This window comes from Helianthus annuus, chromosome 3, assembly GCF_002127325.2.
Source record: "Helianthus annuus cultivar XRQ/B chromosome 3, HanXRQr2.0-SUNRISE, whole genome shotgun sequence".
NCBI classification, from domain to species: Eukaryota; Viridiplantae; Streptophyta; class Magnoliopsida; order Asterales; family Asteraceae; genus Helianthus; species Helianthus annuus.
In genome coordinates, this window is record NC_035435.2 from 137,844,150 (window position 1) to 137,864,851 (window position 20,702).

General features: G+C 38.7%; 1 protein-coding gene across 1 annotated transcript; it reads right to left on the reverse strand.

Annotated features, from left to right (window-relative positions):
- Positions 1-16,390: 16,390 nt before the first annotated feature.
- Positions 16,391-19,255, reverse strand: LOC110929778 (probable amino acid permease 7). Its single transcript, XM_022172954.2, has 7 exons — positions 18,988-19,255; positions 18,670-18,903; positions 18,503-18,596; positions 18,194-18,408; positions 17,931-18,064; positions 17,614-17,841; positions 16,391-16,984 (listed from the first exon to the last, which is right to left on the reverse strand). Exons 1-7 carry the CDS (start codon positions 19,052-19,054, stop codon positions 16,583-16,585), a joined length of 1,374 nt encoding a protein of 457 aa, XP_022028646.1. The 5' UTR covers positions 19,055-19,255; the 3' UTR covers positions 16,391-16,582.
- Between the last annotated feature and the right edge of the window lie 1,447 nt (positions 19,256-20,702).

Below are 20,702 nucleotides of genomic sequence, written 5' to 3' on the forward strand. Positions count from 1 at the left end.
GGATTTTATAGAAGGTTTATCAAGGACTTTTCAAAAATTTCAAGACCTCTAACGAAATTGCTTGAAAAAGATGCACCTTTCATCTTTGACAAGGAATGCAATCAAGCATTTCTAACCCTCAAGGAAATGCTAGTCAATGCACCTATAATGATAGCACCCGATTGGAAATTTCCTTTCGAAATCATGTGTGATGCAAGTGACTTTGCTGTTGGAGCAGTCTTGGGACAAAGAAAAGAAAAGCATTTCCACCCAATTTATTATGCTAGTAAAACGCTTAACGATGCACAAGAAAATTACACAACTACAGAAAAATAATTACTAGCTGTGGTGTTTGCTTTTGATAAATTCCGTTCTTACCTTGTTCTTTCTAAAACTGTAGTCTATACAGATCATGCAGCTATCAGATACCTCTTCAAGAAACAAGATGCAAAACCCCGTTTGATCAGATGGATTCTACTCCTCCAAGAGTTCGACATTGAAATCAAAGACAAAAGAGGAGCAGAAAACACTGCTGCAGATCATCTTTCACGCCTAGAAGACCCAGCTTTGGAGGCAACCAGGGACGAGCAGATCAACGAAAAATTTCCCACAGAGTCCTTGGAAATGATGGAGAGTAGACAAGAACCATGGTATGCCGACTATGCTAATTATTTAGCTAGCGGTATGTCACCAAAGGATGGCCGCATCACCAAAGAAAGAAATTCTTTGCTGATGTAAAGCATTACTTTTGGGAAGACCCTTATCTTTTCAAAATGTGTGCCGACCAACTCATCCGAAGGTGTGTCCATGGTAATGAAGCACGAAGAATTCTCCGTCATTGTCATGAAGGTCTATACGGAGGACATCATGGTGCCGCTAGTACCGCACGAAAGGTATTTGATTCAGGATTTTATTGGCCAACCATTTACAAAGATGCACAAAATCTTGTAAAGGCATGTGACGCTTGCCAAAGATCAGGTAATATTTCTTCCAAAAACGAAATGCCTCAAAACGGCATTCTCGTTTGTGAAATTTTTGATGTGTGGGGACTCGATTTTATGGGACCCTTCCCACCGTCAAAAGGAAACAAATATATACTTGTGGCAGTCGATTACTTGTCTAAATGGGCAGAGGCCGAAGCTCTTCCAACTAACGATGGAAGAGTAGTGGTAAAATTTCTGAAAAAGTTATTCTCTCGTTTTGGAACACCAAAAGCTTTGATAAGTGATAGAGGTACCCATTTTTGCAATCATCAACTCGAAAAAATATTAACAAGGTATGGGGTCTATCACCGGGTCTCAACAGCATATCACCCTCAAACAAATGGGCAAGCCGAAGTGACTAACCGAGGTTTAAAACGAATACTTGAAAAACCGTAGGTTTAAATAAAAAGAAATGGGCTGATAAATTAGATGATGCTTTATGGGCTTTTCGCACTGCTTATAAAACTACTATAGGCACAACCCCATATAAGCTCGTCTATGGAAAAAGTTGTCACTTGCCAGTAGAAATAGCTCACAGAGCCTACTGGGCAATAAAAAACGTAAACTTAGACTTAGAAACTGCAGGTAAAAATCGATTCTGTCAAATGAATGAAGTAGACGAATTAAGGAATTATGCATACTCTAACACCGAAATTTATAAGGAAAGAATGAAAAATTTACACGATAAATATATCAAGTCTAATGAATTTCGGGTAGGAGACCAAGTTTTGTTGTTTAATTCACGACTTCGATTATTTCCTGGTAAACTAAAATCTAGGTGGTCAGGACCTTTTTCCGTCACCCATGTTTTTCCTCACGGTGCAGTAGAAATTAAAGCTCTAAATAGTATACCATTTAAAGTCAATGGCCAACGGCTAAAACTCTACCGAGGATCCATTAAGGATGAAGAAGAGGAGATCTCGCTTCAAACGGTTAACGAATGAAAAGCATCCACATCATACCTGAAATGTTACAAACAAATGAGTATACATCAAAACCGGTAAGTCTTCTAACCATGTTTTCGGAAAAAGGGGTATGCACACGAGCACATAAAAAAAATTTCAAAACTTTTGTTCGGCACGAGGCCGTGTCCGCTGGACACGGGGCCGTGTCGAGGCAACTGTCGGGATAAAACCCTCTTTTCATAACAGTTATCTCATTCCACACGCCCCGTTTTGCCGAAAACGCTCTGGTTCAAGGCGAATTTCCGCAGATTTCCGACGTTACTTCCACGTTTAACAACATCAAGGTATGATTCTATCATCATTAGTAGTTAGATTAGTTAATTGCATGTAGTTAAACATCAAAGATTTGGGGAAAAATCTAGGGTTCTTCAAGTTCATCCGGATCGAACTTCAAATTTTTGATGGAATCTGTTAGTATTAGTTTAGATTAGTATAATGGGAAGTAAATACACTTGTATTGTTGATAGATTTGTCCGATTTCTCACTAAAACCTCAAACCCTTGTTTTTGAACTGAAAAAGATGAAATTGGAAGGGTAAATGGGTTGTTTTGGGAAAAACGACACTTAGGGTTTCATTTTCGGGGGGAACCGCACCTACTTGGCCAAAAAATTTCAGATTTTCAGGACCGGGACGAAAAATGAAGTTTTTGGGTTACAGACGTCTGGACACGGGGTCGTGCCCGCTGAACACGGGGCCGTGTCCAGCCCACTGTTTGTAGTTTCTTTAAAAATCTCATTGTTTCGTGCTAATTTTTTGGTGTATTCTTTCAGATGGCAAAGTTCACAAGGTTCAACGCAAGTGAGCTCGATGCTAGGGCAAGATACGAAATACTTCAAACAAGACCCGAGGAGTACCCTAGGCAAGCATGCACGGACCTGTTAACCTTGGTAAACCAGCTGGACCGATTCAACAACATCGTTACGGGACCACTAAGAGTTGCATTGACCACTCGGCTTCGGTCGGTGCATCAATGCACCATGGAGTTCTATAGTACTTTTACCTTCACCTCAAGGTGTGATCCGTTCGACAATGAAGGGGTTGCATTTCGGTGTGGCGGGACAAGGTACTCGATCTCTATGGCACAGTTTGGAGCTATAGTGGGACTGTACGGGGAAGAGGAATCGGGAAATGAGGAAAATACCGGGGGATTACAAGATTTGGATGAAAATGAACGTCAAGCCGCATGGGCTTAAATCGGTGAAGGAATCTACAACCCTAGCAGCACCAAGAGTACTAAGCTGAGAGATCCGCTCTATCGCTACATTCACAGGCTCCTCACCTACTCTCTTAGCCAACGTCACGACAGTAGTGGCGTTGTAGGGTTGAAAGATTTGGTTGTCCTTCACTGTATCCACAACCGGAAGCCTCTCGATGTTCCATATCTCCTGTTACGAAACATGCATCTCAACCGCCTTGCTCGTGCTCCAACACCTATCTTCTTTGGAGGATGGGTGTACCGCCTCTTCAAGCACTTCACGCGAATTCCAAGGTCCTTTGAAAGAAGCCCATGGTCGGGACGAGTTGACTACCACATTTGCCGAGCCATGAACTTACTTTATGAGGCGGAAGACGGGACAGTGAGCTTCCAAAGGACGCAAGGCTATGCACGGAATCCGCAGGAGGCCCTAGTTCTTCACGCACCAACTCCCCAGTACCAATGTCAACCCCATGGTGATCCGGGTCAATCCTCCTCACAAGGAGGCGGTTTTCCTAACTTTCAAAGCTTACATGATCTTTTGCAGGAAAACCTCATGTGTACCAGGAACGCCTACAACCTCGCCAACAATACATACCACCGGGTCGGAGCCATTGAACGCAACATCAACGATATACAAGATGATATCGGCAGCATCCGGGAGTATATGGCGGGGCATGGGGATGGAGGTGATGACAGCGATGAGGACATGGACTAGGGGATTGAAGGATCAGGAGCGGGTTGATGGAAAGCCCACAGGTTTAAGTCCCTTTATCTATCGAACAATTTGTGGCCTGCGTGCCAAGTGTTGAACAATTTACTTTCCTTGACTACTTTTATTTTCCGCTTTATTTTTCTTTTACTTTATGCTTGGAACAATTAGCTATGGTAATTTAGGATGTTTGTGTTGCTTGGTATGGTATTAAGTGATGAAACAGGTACAGACCGAGGCTTAGAGTGCTAAGCCTTAGCACTCATAAGGCCAGGATGGAAAAACCGGAGGAAGGAACCTGTTTTTCAGGCTTACAGACTGTCCACACGGGGACGTGTCCAGCCGACACGCCCCCGTGCTCATCTCCCAGACCTGCTGTTTGGTTACTTTCCTGCAAAGTTTTTGTTAGACACGGGGCCGTGCCCAATCAACACGCCCCCGTGTCCACCTTCTGTAAGTTTTCAGTACTAGCAGTTCACCACGGGGTCGTGTCCGACGGACATGGGGCCGTGTCCAGACTGCCAGTAACATAAATCTTTGCTTTTAAACACCATATTACACATCTAATCAACCTAAAAATTTAGTTTTGGGACACATTGAGGACAATGTGTAATTTAAGTGTGGGGGGGATGCTAAAACCTTGAAATTTTGCAAGTCCTAAAAACAAGCCTTACACAAAACTCTATTGGAACCGCTAATCACCCCAAATTTTTTTCAAAAATTTCCATTTTTTTTACTTGTCTAAAGTTTAAGCTGGGAATTCTAAGATTAATAAGGTTATATTTTTACAAGTTTACAACCAATAGCGTCGTGATAAAAAGAACCAACATAAGAAAATTACGAAACGGCATGACAAGCTTAGTTAAAATTTGATTATATATACTTGATCACATAGAAAAACCCATTCCCACAAAAAGTGAGTTTTGAGCCTTTATTGAGCATACAAATATACATCTTTAGACTAAATGCTCATTTTTCTTTTCTTGTGTGAATAGCCGCTTGGTTCTTACGACTCTAGAACTTGCCACGACGATTCATTCCCGGTCCTTACCAACTTAAACCCAAGTAAGTAAATGATGGAGGCATTAGGACTAACCCTTTTTCTTTCTACACCATTATTTTTCAATTTTTTACCACCTACCCAAAATCCCCCTAGTTAACCCCTTTGAGCCTAAACCTTTCATTTCTTTACCCTAAAACCTTTTTACCCACCAAAAACCCTTTTTATTTTTACCCTTTATTTTAGTAACAAGCTCGGTTTTCGTGTGACTAAAAAAAATGATGAAGTCTGAAATAAACAAACAAAGCTCTTAAAACAAAAGCTTGTTTGAAGAAATACTTCGAAATAAAAGGTCACTAAAACAAAATGTTTTACGAAAACCGACGCTTTTTACGCTTTTCGCCCTTTTCTACTAACCACTAACCCATTCACCCACCTTTAGCCCAAGCCTTTACCCAAAAAGTCCTCTTGATATTTACAAAGGTAACGAGTTAAAAAGGAGGAGGATTGATTGCTTGGCAAGCTTATGGTAGGAATAAGTTCCATGCCGCTCTCGAGTGATTCACTAAAAATACACCTTCGGCCGAGTGTGAGTGATTTCTCCCGTGAGGTATGTGAACTTGTATATAAATGGAATTTTAAAAAGGCATGTTATGCCCAAATAAGTAATTTCTCCTATGAAACGTTCTAAACAAATCATAACGAATAGGATTATAAATAAATAAAAAAATAAAACCCAAAAAGATCTTGGATTTCCGACACTCTATGACAAGCCAAAACCTTCTCTTCTACCCATTCCATTTGGGAGTGTAAGCCACATATTAAAGAGTTTTGCTTGAGGACAAGCAAAAGTTCAAGTGTGGGGGTATTTGATGTGTGTAAAATGCAACATATAAATTACATCAAATGAGGCATAAAGCTAACCCTTTTTAAGTACTAATGTTGGGAAAAGAGTGTTTTTGTCTTCCTTTTGTATTTTCAAGATTAAATGAGCTCAAATTCACAAAAGAAGCAAAAAGACAGCTAAATCTAACATAAATACAAGAAAAGGAACATAAGTGGATTGCCCGACCCCTCAACAGCATCCTCCCAAGCAAAATAGAGAAGGCAGAAGACTGAACACGCCCCGTGCTCAGCCAGCACGGGGCCGTGCCCAAGAAGCAGCAGAAAAGACAAACCTATAGAAGCTTCTATTGCCCACCACGGGGCCGTGTCCAGCGGACACGGGGGCGTGGCGAAAGTACAGCAGGCGCATTAATTGTAATTGCGAATTACAATTAATGAAGAGAGAGAGTGTCAGACAGGCACGGGGGCGTGTCCAGCGGACACGGGGCCGTGCCCAGCCTTCTGTTCAGCCTATAAATAGGAGTGCTTGGTTTCATTGCAACTCATCCCTTGGCACACCACCTCTCTCACACTTCATCCACCACCCACCACCATCACAACACCATCATCCATTGTCCATCATAGAGTGTGTGAGTCGTCTCGGGATCCAAGATTGATCGTAAGAGTTCTTGACAATCAAGGCCATGTTTGCCTAAGTCTCTTACATCACTTGGTGAAGACAAGTGTTTAGTATAATACTTTTTATTTTTAATCTTTTGCACTTTTTATTTGGTTTTGTATTAATGACTTTAATAACTAGTTGCTTATGTTGAAGGTGATCTTTCCTTATCGTTTGTCCGTGGTGTCTTGGCATTATTTTACTGTCTATATAAAATAAAAGATTTTCACCATTCATATCTCCACGGTCTACATGGAGGTATGTTGGCTACCTGGTCGGGGGTTAAGGGAACGGTTTGGTAAGGGTCTTGCCCTTGTTCAGCGTTTAGAGGTCCTGCAAGGGACCTGGGTCAAATTTAGTAGGATCTCCTTCAATGCCCATAGGTATTGGATGGCGGGGATCCAAACTCTTTGACCCCCTCATAAGTTAACTACTATTAATACTATAACCCGGCTATTTAGGACTGTATCTCTGCTGACTCAGACTACTTAGTCGAGGGTAACGTCACCGCCAAAAGCGGGGCCTACCATAATTTGCATTAATAACTTAATTCATTATCTTCCAATAATCCAACCCTTTAGGATTGTATCCTTGCTGACTCAAACTATTGGGTTGAGGGTAACGTCACCTTCAAAAGAGGGGCCTACTACAATAACTAAGATAATCTCTTAAACAAGTGCAAAAGTGCGAAAATAATCAAAGGTTATACTAATACACGAGTCGGATCCAAGTGATTCATCTTGTCTATCTGTTTTATTTTATTTTATTTTTATTTTTCAGCATTTAGTTAGTTTTCATTTTCTTAGTTTAAAAACCTTTTCTAACTTTTTGATTTGATTAGACGTTGAGGATAAACCGGTACTAAAAGCTCTTGTGTCCTTGGATGACCTCGGTATCTTACCAACACTATACTACGTCCACGATGGGTGCACTTGCCCATATGTGTGTTTAGTGTTAGTAAATAACGTGTTTTATAAATTTAAAACTTGGCTAAAAGTGTAAAAAGGGCTTAAAATATACATCAAAAATATATATACACTGACACGCATCAATCCCCTGTGGATTTGTTTCGACTATTCGTAATACTTAGATATTACAAACAATGGTTGAAATATAATCTATCTTTATGCTTCCGCTGTGCATTTAAATATTGTGGTTTGACTATATTGTTGCCAACTACGTCACGGTAATCCCCCACCGGGCCCACCGGTGAAACACGTGGAAATCGGGGTGTGACATCGGCTGATACCGAAGAAGGGATTTTCGTATTCAAAGCACAATCTGAAGAGCCATTCCCTCCCAAGAAGAGAGGATTGTTCAGCAGAGGAGCTCATGAACGTAGAAAAAGGATGAGAAAACTTCAGCAGCAGCGACCTTTAGCAGCCGCAAATAGAGAAATGAATGCTCAAACACAGGACATGATCAATAGGAGATTAGCAAATTTTCATATCTTAGCTACTACAGCTGCAGACCCGAATCTAGAATAACTCATAGCACCCCAGCCGTTACCACTATTTCCCACACAACCTATGGAAATTGAGCCAAACCCAGTAGACCAAATTCCAGCACCTGCTTTTGACCCAGCTGAAATCCCTAGAGTACCAGCACCCCATCCCCCAGACTATGACCCATGGTTTGACGACCATAGGGATTATCAACAACGCTACCCACTAGAAGACGAACCCATGCAAAACCCAGTAGCACCCTACCCAGACCTTGACCCTCTAGACCCTTATTGGGATAATTACCAATACATCAAGGAGATTTTAGAGAACTCGTACCCTTACAAAGAACCAATGCCACAATACCCAGACCCAATACCAGCACCCGCACCACCCATGAGCACTAAGAATGTGCAAGAACTCCGCACCTTTGGTGAGGAGATATTGGAAGGAAGTGAAAGGATGAGACAGATAGGGGGCGACTCGTCTGGAAATATGATGAGTGCAACATGCAATACTGGATGAACCCCTATCAGTAGTAATAATAATAACAATAATATATATATATGTGTGTGTGTGTGTAAGTTTTGAAATATATATATATATATATATATAGAGGAAGGTTAACGTACATCACGTACGACAGGTAATTACGCACGTTCATTTTAAAATCACACACGTTTAACTCAAAAATCCAAAATCACGCATGTTGAAACACAATAATCACGCATATTGAAAACATTAATCACGCATGTTATATAACAAATCACGCGCGTTGTTGTACGTGAAGTACGTTAAGCCGTAATGTACGATATACTTTTTATATATATATATATAATATAAATAATAATATAATCAACTAAAATAGATAATCTTATAGTTACTAATGCATATTAGTGTTGTATTTTCAGTTCCAGTTGCATTTGTAATAGATATAGAGATGCATATATATAAAATAGAGTAAAGGTCGCAATGACGACGATTTTGGATCAATGTGTTGTGTGATTATTCGCTTTAAATATTGCCTCTTGATATTAATACTTGGTAAATGTTTAAAAATCAGATGAACAACGAAGTGCATCAAGAAAACCAGAATAACGATAATAATGGAAATCAAGTAGATAACAGTGCCATCCAACACATAGTGGCACAAGGGATTATAGACGCAACGCCATATATTATCAAAACGGTTAAGGAAGCGGATAATAATAAAAGTAACGATGGCAGTAAACGACCACCTACTGAACCAGAACACAACGTAAACAATGGACCAATACTTCACAAAAAGAAGAAGAACCGTGTCTTATGGTTGGTCCATTAAAGAATTTTGTTCCTGTAAACCAATGGCATTCTTGGGCAATGAAGGAGCCATTGCAGCTCTACGCTGGATGGAAAAGACTGAGGCAGTCTTGAAAATAAGCAAGTACGTAGAAAAAGATAAGATAATGTTTGCCTCCAATCTTTTTAAAAACTCTGCATTAGAATGGTGGAACACTATCCTCCAATTTAGGGGAAGTGACAGGGTCTATAATATGGAATGGGATGAGTTTAAGAACATGGTTGAAAGGAAATTCTGTCCTCCTAATGAAAAGGAATAGATAGCTAATAAATTCTTAAACCTCAGAATGACTGGAGTAGATAGTAAGGGTTACACTACTACATTCTTCGAATATGCTAGAATAGTGCCAACCCTTGCTTCACCAGAACCAGTATTAATCTCCCGTTACATCTGGGGATTAATCAGTGAGATTAGATATGTAGTCAAGGCAGCTAGACCACAAACTATAGAAGAAGATGTAGAACTAGCAAATACCTTGACTGATGAATTAGTGCGTACACAAGAAGAGAACCAGAGGATGAACCTAGCTCAAAGGCTTACCCAAGAATTCCGCTATGGAAATTCCAACCGTGGGAAAAACGTAAGTTCTACCTCCGCACCTTACTGTAAAGCCTGAAAAAAGAAGCATTCAGGAAGATGCTCCACCTACTGCAACTTCTGCAAGATACCAGGACACAAGGAAGAAGATTGTAGGAAGAAGCCCAGTAATGGAGTGTGCTTCAACTGTGGAGAAAAAGGTCATATCAAGCCAAACTGTCCAAAACTAGCTCCAACCATGAACAACAAGACTACTAAGAATGCTAGAGCATTCGTTCTGACTGCAGGAAGCCAAGATGATTCCGAATGTGATTGCCGGTACGTTTTTAGTTAATGATGTTTTTACCAAAGTATTATTTGACTCTGGTGCAAACCAAAGTTTTATTAATACTTCATTTTGCAAACTTCTCAATCAACCATTAACTAAACTCCCATAAGAATGTCTGGTAGAGACAGCAAACGGGGAAACCATTAAGATTTCCGAAATCTTGCAGGGAGCAAGAATAGAATTTTTAAATCAAAAGTTTGTTGCAAACCTTTATCCAATGAATCTGGCAAGATTTGATATTGTATTAGGAATGGATTGGTTAATAGACAATAAAGCCAACATTCTATGTGATTAAAAGTCTATCCAAGTAAATCCACCAAAAGGTGAAAAGATCACAATTAAAGGAGATAAGCCATCTAGATCCACAAAATTCATCTCTGTGATGAAAACAACTAGTTATGCAAGAAAATGATCATTAGTGTATGTGATTTCCATAATCATTAACACTAAAGGAAAGGAATTAAAAGATATTTCGGTAGTATCTCAGTTTCCAGAAGAATTACCAGGACTACCGCTGGACAGAGAAGTTGAATTCAGAATTCATTTGCTACCAGGAATAGCACCAATTGCCAAAGCACCCTACCGTTTGGCACCAGCAGAAATGCAAGAGTTAAAGAAACAACTGGACGATCTTTTAGAAAAAGGATTCATACAGCCAAGTTCATCGCCATGGGGAGGACCAATTTTATTTGTCAAAAAGAAAGACGGGTCAATGCGTATGTGCACTGATTACCAAGAATTGAATAAGGTCACGATTAAAAATCAGAACCCATTACCGAGAATCGATGATCTGTCTGATCAACTGCAAGGAGCTCGATTTTTCTCTAAGATCGATTTACGCTCAGGATATCATCAATTAAAGGTACAGGAAGAGGATATTCCTAAGACCGCTTTTAGAACAAGGTATGGCCATTATGAATTTACTGTCATGCCATTTGGTTTAACCAGTGCCCCAGCCGCATTTATGGACATGATGAACCGAATATGTAAGCCATATTTGGATAAATTCATAATTGTCTTTATAGATGATATTCTCATTTACTCTAAGAGTAACGAGGAACATGCAGCGCACCTACATGCACTCCTAAGTTTATTGAGAAAAGAAAAGCTTTATGCTAAATTTTCAAAGTGTGAGTTTTGGTTAGAAGAAGTACAGTTTCTTGGGCATTTAGTCAATCATAAAGGAATTCATGTGGATTCCACAAAAATTGAGGCAATTACTAAATGGAAAGCCCCTGAATCGCCAACCGAGGTTAGAAGTTTTCTAGAATTGGGCATTATGAATTTACTGTCATGCCATTTGGTTTAACCAATGCCCCAGCCGCATTTATGGACATGATGAACCGAATATGTAAGCCATATTTGGATAAATTCATAATTGTCTTTATAGATGATATTCTCATTTACTCTAAGAGTAAAGAGGAACATGCAGCGCACCTACATGCACTCCTAAGTTTATTGAGAAAAGAAAAGCTTTATGCTAAATTTTCAAAGTGTGAGTTTTGGTTAGAAGAAGTACAGTTTCTTGGGCATTTAGTCAATCATAAAGGAATTCATGTGGATTCCACAAAAATTGAGGCAATTTTTAAATGGAAAACCCCTGAATCACCAACCGAGGTTAGAAGTTTTCTAGAATTGGCCGGTTATTATAGAAGGTTTATTCGAGATTTTCGAGAATAGCCATTCTTTTAACAAAGTTAACTTGTAAGTCTGTTAAGTTTGAATGGGGACCAAAACAAGAACAAGCCTTTAAAATTCTTAAGCAAAGATTAACGAACGCACCCATATTAGCGTTACTAGAAGGAACTGAAGACTTTGTAGTCTATTGTGCCGCTTCTAAGTTAGGTTATGGATGTGTGCTGATGCAACGTCAAAAGGTTATAGCTTATGCGTCTAGACAACTTAAGAATCATGAAGAAAATTATTAAACCCATGATTTAGAATTAGGAGCTATAATTTTCGCCCTGAAAATTTGGAGACATTACCTTTACGGTAGTAAGTTTACCATTTTTACCGATCATAAGAGTTTAAGGTATGTTTTCGGGAAAAAGGAGTTAAACATGAGACAAAGACACTGGATGGAAATTCTTAGTGATTACAATTGTAATATCCAGTATCATGCAGGAAAGGCAAATGTAGTAGCCGATGCTTTAAGTTGAAAGTATCATGAAAAGCCAAAAAGAGTATGTTATCTTAAATTAAATCTACAAGTAGATTTAAATGACCAGATTAGAAAAGCACAAGAATCAGTAATCAAGGATGATACTGAGAAATTGAAAGGAATGATTAAGGAATTAGAACAAGGGACAGATGGAATTTGGCGATTCCATAAGAAAAGGATGTGGATACCCAAACTAGGAAACCTACGCCATCGTATTTAGAGGAAGCCCATAAGTCTAAATATACGATGCATCCTGGAAGTGATAAGATGTATCAGGACTTAAGAAATATTTTTTGGTGGATAGGAATAAAAAAGGATATAGCAGCTTATGTTGCCAAGTGTCTAACCTGTTCACAAGTTAAAGCTGAACATCAGAAACCCTCAGGTTTATTGCAGCAGTTAGAAACGCCGTTTTGAAAATGGAAATTGATAACAATGGATTTTGTTACCAAATTACCCAAAACAAGAAAAGGTAATGATACAATCTGGGTGATTGTAGACAGGCTAACTAAGTCAGCTCATTTCCTACCAATGAAGGAAACTTTCAGTATGGAACAATTAGCCAAGTCGTATGTAAATGAAATAGTTTCACTACATTGAATTCCTTTATCAATTGTTTCTAATAGAGATAGCCGTTTTACTTCTCATTTTTGGACAAGTTTCCAAAAAGCAATGGGAACCAAGCTAAATCTAAGCACAACTTATCATCCTCAAACGGACGGACAAAGTGAAACGACAATTCAGACAATGGAAGATATGCTTAGAGCTTGTGTAATTGATTTTGGAGGAAATTGGGACGATCACTTACCATTAATGGAGTTTTCCTACAACAACAACTATCATACCAGTATCAATGCTGCACCATTCGAAGCACTTTATGGACGAAAGTGCCGAACTCCAGTCTGTTGGGCAGAGATTGGAGAAAAGCAACTATCTGGACCAGAAATAATAGAAGAAACAACAGACAAGATCATTCAAGTCAAGGAAAGATTGAAAGCAACACGTGATCGACAGAAGAGTTACGCTGATAACAGGCGAAAGCCATTGGAATTTCAAGTAGGCGACAAGGTGTTATAAGAAGTCTCTCCTTGGAAAGGAGTGGTAAGATTCATAAAAAGGGGAAAGCTAAGCCCCAGGTATGTTGGACCTTTTGAGATCATTAGAAGCATAGGATCTGTAGCCTATCAGCTACAACTGCCAAAGGAAATGGCAGGAATACATGATGTATTTCATGTATGTAATCTCAAAAAGTGTTTAGCCGATGAATCACTAATAGTGCCTCATAAGGATATAGAGGTAAACGAAAAGCTTAAGTTTGTAGAAAAGCCTCTACAAATTGAAGATAGAAAAGTCAAGAATCTCAAACACAAGAGATTGGTTCTAGTCAAAGTAAAATGGGATTCCAAGAGAGGACCAGAATACACTTGGGAGCTTGAATCTGAGATGCAGAGGAAATATCCACACCTGTTCCAGTAGACCTCGAGGACGAGTTCTAAAACAAGGTTGGGAGGATATAACAACCCTCCTAAAATATTTCCGACACCCCTAATATATTTAGGACACCCTTATACGCCTTAAAATACACCCCGTATACGAATAATGGACCCTAAATACTTTAATTTTATAAAAATAAAATAAAAACAAATTCTGAGGGGCGCTCGCTGTCACACCCCAACCGATGGGGAATCATCGGGGCGCGGCACTGAGCGAGACAGATTGTCCATGAGTATCCATAACAACTATTAATTACCAGATACTTAAAACGTCATGTCCCATACCATAACATATCAAATAAACAGTTATTACAAATAATTGTCTCATAAACAAATACTGATCCGACAACTCAGATTTCAAAATAGACAATTCGTTTATTTGTTTCTAGACCTTTCCTAGCCTCGATTTCACAGCAAGCCAAGCATTTTAACATCTTAAGCACCTGCCACATACGTTAAAGTAAAAGTCAATGCACATAGTGTAAAGGTGAGCATTTAATAGATATAATAGAGTTCGAAATCGTTTACGCATAACCAGCACGTACAACGTGTGAAGTGAAACACGTAAGTTATCAACATGATCCTATCAATACCAATGACTGCGCAAGGCAGCTCGTAACACATATTCACCACTGCGAATCATGTGATTAATTGTCCTTAACAACCCCTGAGTGAACAGGTGCTGCGTCCAAACTATAGTACTATCGTTGCTAAGGCAGGTAGACAACAATCTATGTGTAAACATAACAAACAAGCATTCATCGAGTCACGTTTAACATGCGGTAGCGGTTAGCGTTAAAGTTTAGCGTAGTGTGTTCGATGTGATTTAGAATAAGTAACGTATGTAACACCCAAAAGTGCGTAAAGCATAAAGGGTTCGAGTATACTCACAGCGATGATGGATTGAAGGGAGCGCTTAGAGCGAGTTTAGCCTGATCAGAACGATATCATAACGACAAGCGGCGCGTAAATCGATACAAGTATATATGATAACATGTATTTATGTTTGGTTTTTTAAGGTGTTGTGGAGGTGATATGGTGTAGTGGTGATGATGATGGTGGTGATGGGTGGTGGGTAAATAAACGTGTGATTGATTGTATTATTATATATGATAATAAGTTAATTACATCAGATATATATAAGATATATATTTACACTTTGTGTCCTTCTAATACTAAATTCTATCAATATCTGTCTAATATTCCCCCACAAGCTAAGGTCGGGTGACGACTTGGAGCTTGGACCGTAAATCAGCAAATCGTTGTGACAACAATGGCTTGGTAAAAATATCTGCAACCTGATCATGCGTATAGATGAATTGGACTGAGAGTTTTCCTTCAGCAACCTTTCCTCTAACAAAGTGAAAATCGACCTCAACATGTTTCGTGCGAGCATGAAAGACAGGATTTGTAGATAAGTATGTAGTACCCAAGTTATCACACCACAAAACAGGAACCAATGTCATAGGAACCTGTAGTTCTCGGAGAAGAGATTCAATCCAGGTGATGAAACACTGGTTAATGCTAGGTTATCTCATAAGCGGACGTACCCTGAAGATAACGGAGAATCCTTTTGACAGCTGACTAATGGTTTTCAGTCGGGGAATGCATAACCTGACAGACCTTGTTAACAACAAGAGTGATGTACGGGCGAGAAATAGTAACATGTTGCAGAGCACCCACAACCTGACGATAGCAAACGAGATTCACATATAGAGGACTATCACTAGAGAGATAAATGGGCAGTGGTCGTAATAAAAAATGTGACTGATTTAGCATGTGACAAGTCTCGTCGTTGACGCAAGTCCAAGATGTACTTTTTTGAGAAAGAATTAGATTTGAACCCTGATGAACAACCTCAACTCCCAAAAAATAAGAAAGAGATCCCAAGTCCTGAATAGCAAATGTCGTACCCAAACTATGAATAACATGATCAATTAGACTAGGATTGTTCCCTGTAAGGATGATATCATCAACATAAACCAACGTATTGTAGATAGAAAGATACAAACATTATATTGGATCCGAAAGTGGTAAAATGGGTCAACAGGATCCGATTAATATCCACGCAGCTTCAGAGCATGATTAAGACAACTTTCAACATATTGATGCTTGGAATGCTTGTACCATATGCTTAAAGTGCTTATACATTGTTGAAAATGGATGGAAATTACCATATTGTTCTCCTAATATACTTTATAATGGGGGTAGGGGTGGTTATCACTCACCACCCATTTATCACTCACAACATCCAATCAATTTTCGCCATGTCATCAACCATTATTCAATCACTCACAACCTTTTTTAGTGGAAATGTCCATCACTCACAACACCCAACAATAAACCCTCACACCCCCTCCCCCTCACATCCTTCCATTTATCACGCGTCAATTTTATCACGGAAACCATTTATCACGCGTTAATTTTGTAGGGTGGCGGTGGTTTGTTTGTTTGTTTCACGTGTAGAAGAAAAGTATAATGTGCAAAAAAGCCACCGCCCCGGATGGCCTAATATAGTATAATAGATAAGATAAGATAGGGGTAGATTTTCAAATAAAGAATAGGGTCTGCAGTTTACTTCACGGGTCTGTGCATGCTTCCAAAAAAAAAAAAAAATGTGACAACTGCTGGTTGTCATCGTTGATAAAACTATTATTTTTTCAATTTCTTTTTTACTCTCTGTACTACATTCCCGAATAACACGAGAACACAGATCTTAAAACAATACACCAAATAACACAAAATTACCAATATGAATAACAAAGCCAATCATTCCATATTCATTCCATTAAAGAGCAATCTGTTTACCCCTTTTTACATTCAAGTAAATCTGATAATTACTTAATTAGTCTAGACAGAAACTGTAGTTATTCTCTTAGAATACTACATTTTTTCTTAATGACCAAATAAGCCATGCATAATACAATGTTACCATCCTAATTACTACTTCAACTTTGCTTCTATGAGTCCAGCTACCGACCCGACTAAAGCCACCGCCGATACAACCATCAGAACACCACTGAATATTTCAAGAACCACCCATTTTCGGCTCCAAATTTCCACCTTTCTTTGCACTATGTACATTTCTACCGGAAAATATACGGCCAATGGCCATAGATTTAGTGCACCTAACACACCCAGAATCTCATTGAAGTATGGGAACACCAATGCGATTCCGGTTGTTGTTGCAACGTATGTTGTTCTGAAACATAGCCTGAATATGTTGAACCGAAAAACCGGTAAAAATGGCAGCTGCAATTCATGGAATCTTTTCAGAAACTGACTGTTGGGGAGCTTTTGTGCTAACCATCTCTCCACAAATGCAAATACTGGCTGGCTGAATAGCTTTTGTTAAAATTAAAAAGGGTTGCATTAGTTATTTTTTACAAATAACACAAGTTTGACTTTTAAGGTCAACTAGTAGATAAAGATTCCATATCTTTTGTTAAATCCACATAAAACCTAAACCAAAACTCAAAATGGTTAAGAAAGCTGATAAAATCCACGTGGATTTCAACTTTAAAATACATGCCTTTGACTTGAAGGAGAAGATTGTTCTTGACTAATTGTTTGACTTTTGAGGTCAAATGAAAAGGTAGAAAATTCATTATTTGATGAACCATGTAGTCTTTTAGAAAAATCTTGATGACTAAACCGAATACAAAATATAGAAACAAATATTTAAAATAATCTCCTTCAGAGATTTTTAATACAGCCAATACGAATTTCAGTATGCAAAGTTATAGCTTTGACCTGAAAAGTCATACAGTAAAAGACAGTTTGACTTTCGAGGTCAAACTAGCAGTTAGAAATTTCATAACTTATGATGGACCTCATAATATATTTTGTTAATAAAAGTACTTGTCAACAGAATCTTTATTAAATTAAACCCTTATCAATTTCAACTTGAAAGCCACTACTTTGACCTTAAAAGTCAAAGAATTACTTGTTTATGTGAAGAAATGAAGGTTTACTTGATATCCGCCTATTAGATGTATTATAATGCACGCGTTGGCAAAGGCGACGAGCCAATAAGGTTCATAAAACCCGAAGCCTGTCAAGAGGTTTCCCGGTGTATCATTCCCAAATGCAGCATACCCGAAACATCCACATCCAAGGTAGAAAAAACTTGTCGCAAGAATCGCTATTGCTGAAGCGCGTTTTGTAACCTTGTTTTCTGCTGGTGGTGACTTCACAGTATCCTATATTACACCAAAAACTTTATCTTACACGTGTATAACATAATTAAAAAGTAACTGATCTTAAACTTAACCAATAACGAATTATTAACCTGAATTTCCAAAAGAATAAGCGCATATGGATACGCGAATGCTATGTCTCCCAGTGCTTGAAAAGTTAGCCATAACTTATGAGCGACACTAACAGCCGGGTGTCCTGCAATGCTCCCAGCAATCTTACCATTCTCTGCGGTGTTTTCAAATGATCAGATCACACGGAATTCTTAGAGGGCGTTTAGCGTTTTAAGTCACTTTCAAAACGCCAAACCCCTACTAAAAATCCGAGTGGGGGATAGAAACATAAAGGGGTTTGTACCGATCACTTGAGCCAAACCGAGCCCCAAACCAATAGAAGAGTAACAAAACGACATTATGGCCGCAACAACCGACACCAAAACCATGCTATGGAAATCTGGTATTTGTGACATTAAAATCTGCACTACTCCAAACAACAACATATAAGTGTTGCCACCGTATTCGCAATCGCCATCACGCCCTTTTTTATGGTAACAGTTGGCTTTCAAAATCGCCCTGAAGGATTATCGAAAACCTTAAACTCACCATTCATCATGAAACAATATTTGGAACCAATTCATTAGTAACCTTAATCAGTGAGTTAAACTACCTCATACAAGTCGAAGTTGTTACAACATAAGCAACCGCAGTTCCATAAAAACTCACATACTGAAGCAAACCGCATATCCAGGCGTGTTTTCTGCCTGAAAAACACACTATCATAACTTACTACTTACAAACACATAGAAACTTAAATGTTTGCTGAAATCTTGATACCTAGAATAACTCTAACAGCATCCGTAAAGGACCGGTTTCTAGTCCCGGTAACCGGATCAGGAGACCTGTAACAATCCGATAAAAGAGACGAAGAAACATACGTTACAAACGCAAAAATAAACAACGCGATCGGCCCGCCTATCCAACCGAGCTGAGCCGTGCTCCATGCCAGTGAGAGCACACCCGAACCGATCACCGCGGTTATAATATGCGCAACCGTGGTCCATAACGTGCCTGGTTAAGTTCAACAAAATGTTTTCAAATCACTATCACTAAAATCTTAAAAAAAAAAAAAAATTATCATTTTTAGTTTTTTACCTGTTCTTATGATCTTGTCATCATCAATGGTGGAATCTTGAGCTACATGTTCAACTTCTACTGCCATTGATCTCCACGAAGAATCTGATTGGTAACTGAAGTGAACTAAAAGCGTGTTTTTATAATTGTGTCTTTGTTACGTAAAGATTGTTGGCCATTTGCTATCATCGTTTAGCAAAAGTGGAAAGATTCTTGGCTCCCTTTCGCTCTCGTTTAGGTTCGACTTGTAAAAAGTTTTTTTGAAGTTTTGTGGGTAAAACCAATAATTCTTTCGTGTTTTTTTGGATCGACATGAACTCATAAGATGGGATATGCATCGCCACAAGTGATCCAATGGGATCACGCAAGTTGTATAGAAACAATCTATGTCCTTGGCTTGTTCCAAGAAGCTAGGATTTATCCCTGATTTTTTAGAAAAGGTGGAAAAGATATGCACCTAGTTTTATATTTTTTTTATAGTACTATTATTTTTACACCCCTATATATAGGGTCCGTATAGAGTTATATAGTTGTATAACTGATTGTTGCACAAAAAAAGCTAGAGAATGTTTTTTTGTCCATGTATACGGGCCGTATAACATTATACGACCCGTATAGAATGTTATACGACTCGTTATACGACCCAAACCTTCGCTATACGACCCGTATAATGTTATATGACCCATTATTTACTCTATGTATACGAGACGTATAACATTATACGGTCCAATATTTGTCATTTCAAATTATTTTATACGGGCCGTATAACGTTATATGACTCGTATACAGGGTGTGAAATTAAGATTTTGACGTGTGGGATTATTAGGACCCTTTTTTCAAGGGCAATTAGGGATATGCTCAGAACCATATCGGCACTGTAAGTACGGATTCTGAATATCGTAAAAAATGGGTACTAGTAGAGTACGATAGTCGAAGGTAAAAATAGGGCTGAGCAGTATACGGTTCAGAACCGCTAGAACCGACGAACCAAACCGGAACCGCTAGATCCAAACCGTATTTTTGGATATAGGGTCCGGTTCCGGTTCTTAGATTTGGGTAAAAACGGTTCCCGGTTCGGTTCCGGTTAAAACCACGGTTCCTGTTAAAGAACCGCTAGAACCAGTTGGGATTATAAATATTTAAAACCCTATTTTATTAATGGGCTTTTCAACATCATACGACCATCTTAATTCTTATTCCCCCTTCTTATATTCATTCCACGATCTCATCTTTCATCTTCTAATTCTTCTCCATCTCTCAACCCTAACCCTATTTGCTATCATACAAGTTCATCTCCATCAACAACCTGCAAATATAGATACATTATTCTACATGACCTTTTTTTATGATTGCATATATTTTCTTTCTAGATGTTTGCTTTCTGATACATATAGTTTTCTGTATGTGAAAATAAAAATTGAACAAAAATAATCAAATCAATGTTGATCGAATTGAAAATGTGTATATAAATAGTGTATCGCTTGTTTTAATTGTCAACACGATGGTTATAATAGTTTTATCTAGAGATTGTTTATGGCTTGAAATTTTTTATTATTGCTTTGCTACTTTTATTTTGGTTGGTTTGAACTTTGAATGTTGCAACTCTTAGCTGATGTTTTAAATGGTTTGATTCGTTTCTATTGAATTGTTAATTTTAGGATTTAATTCTCAACTGGTTCCCGTGAGAACCGTTTACACGAGAACCGTTAAACCGGTTCAGAACCGAACCGGAACCG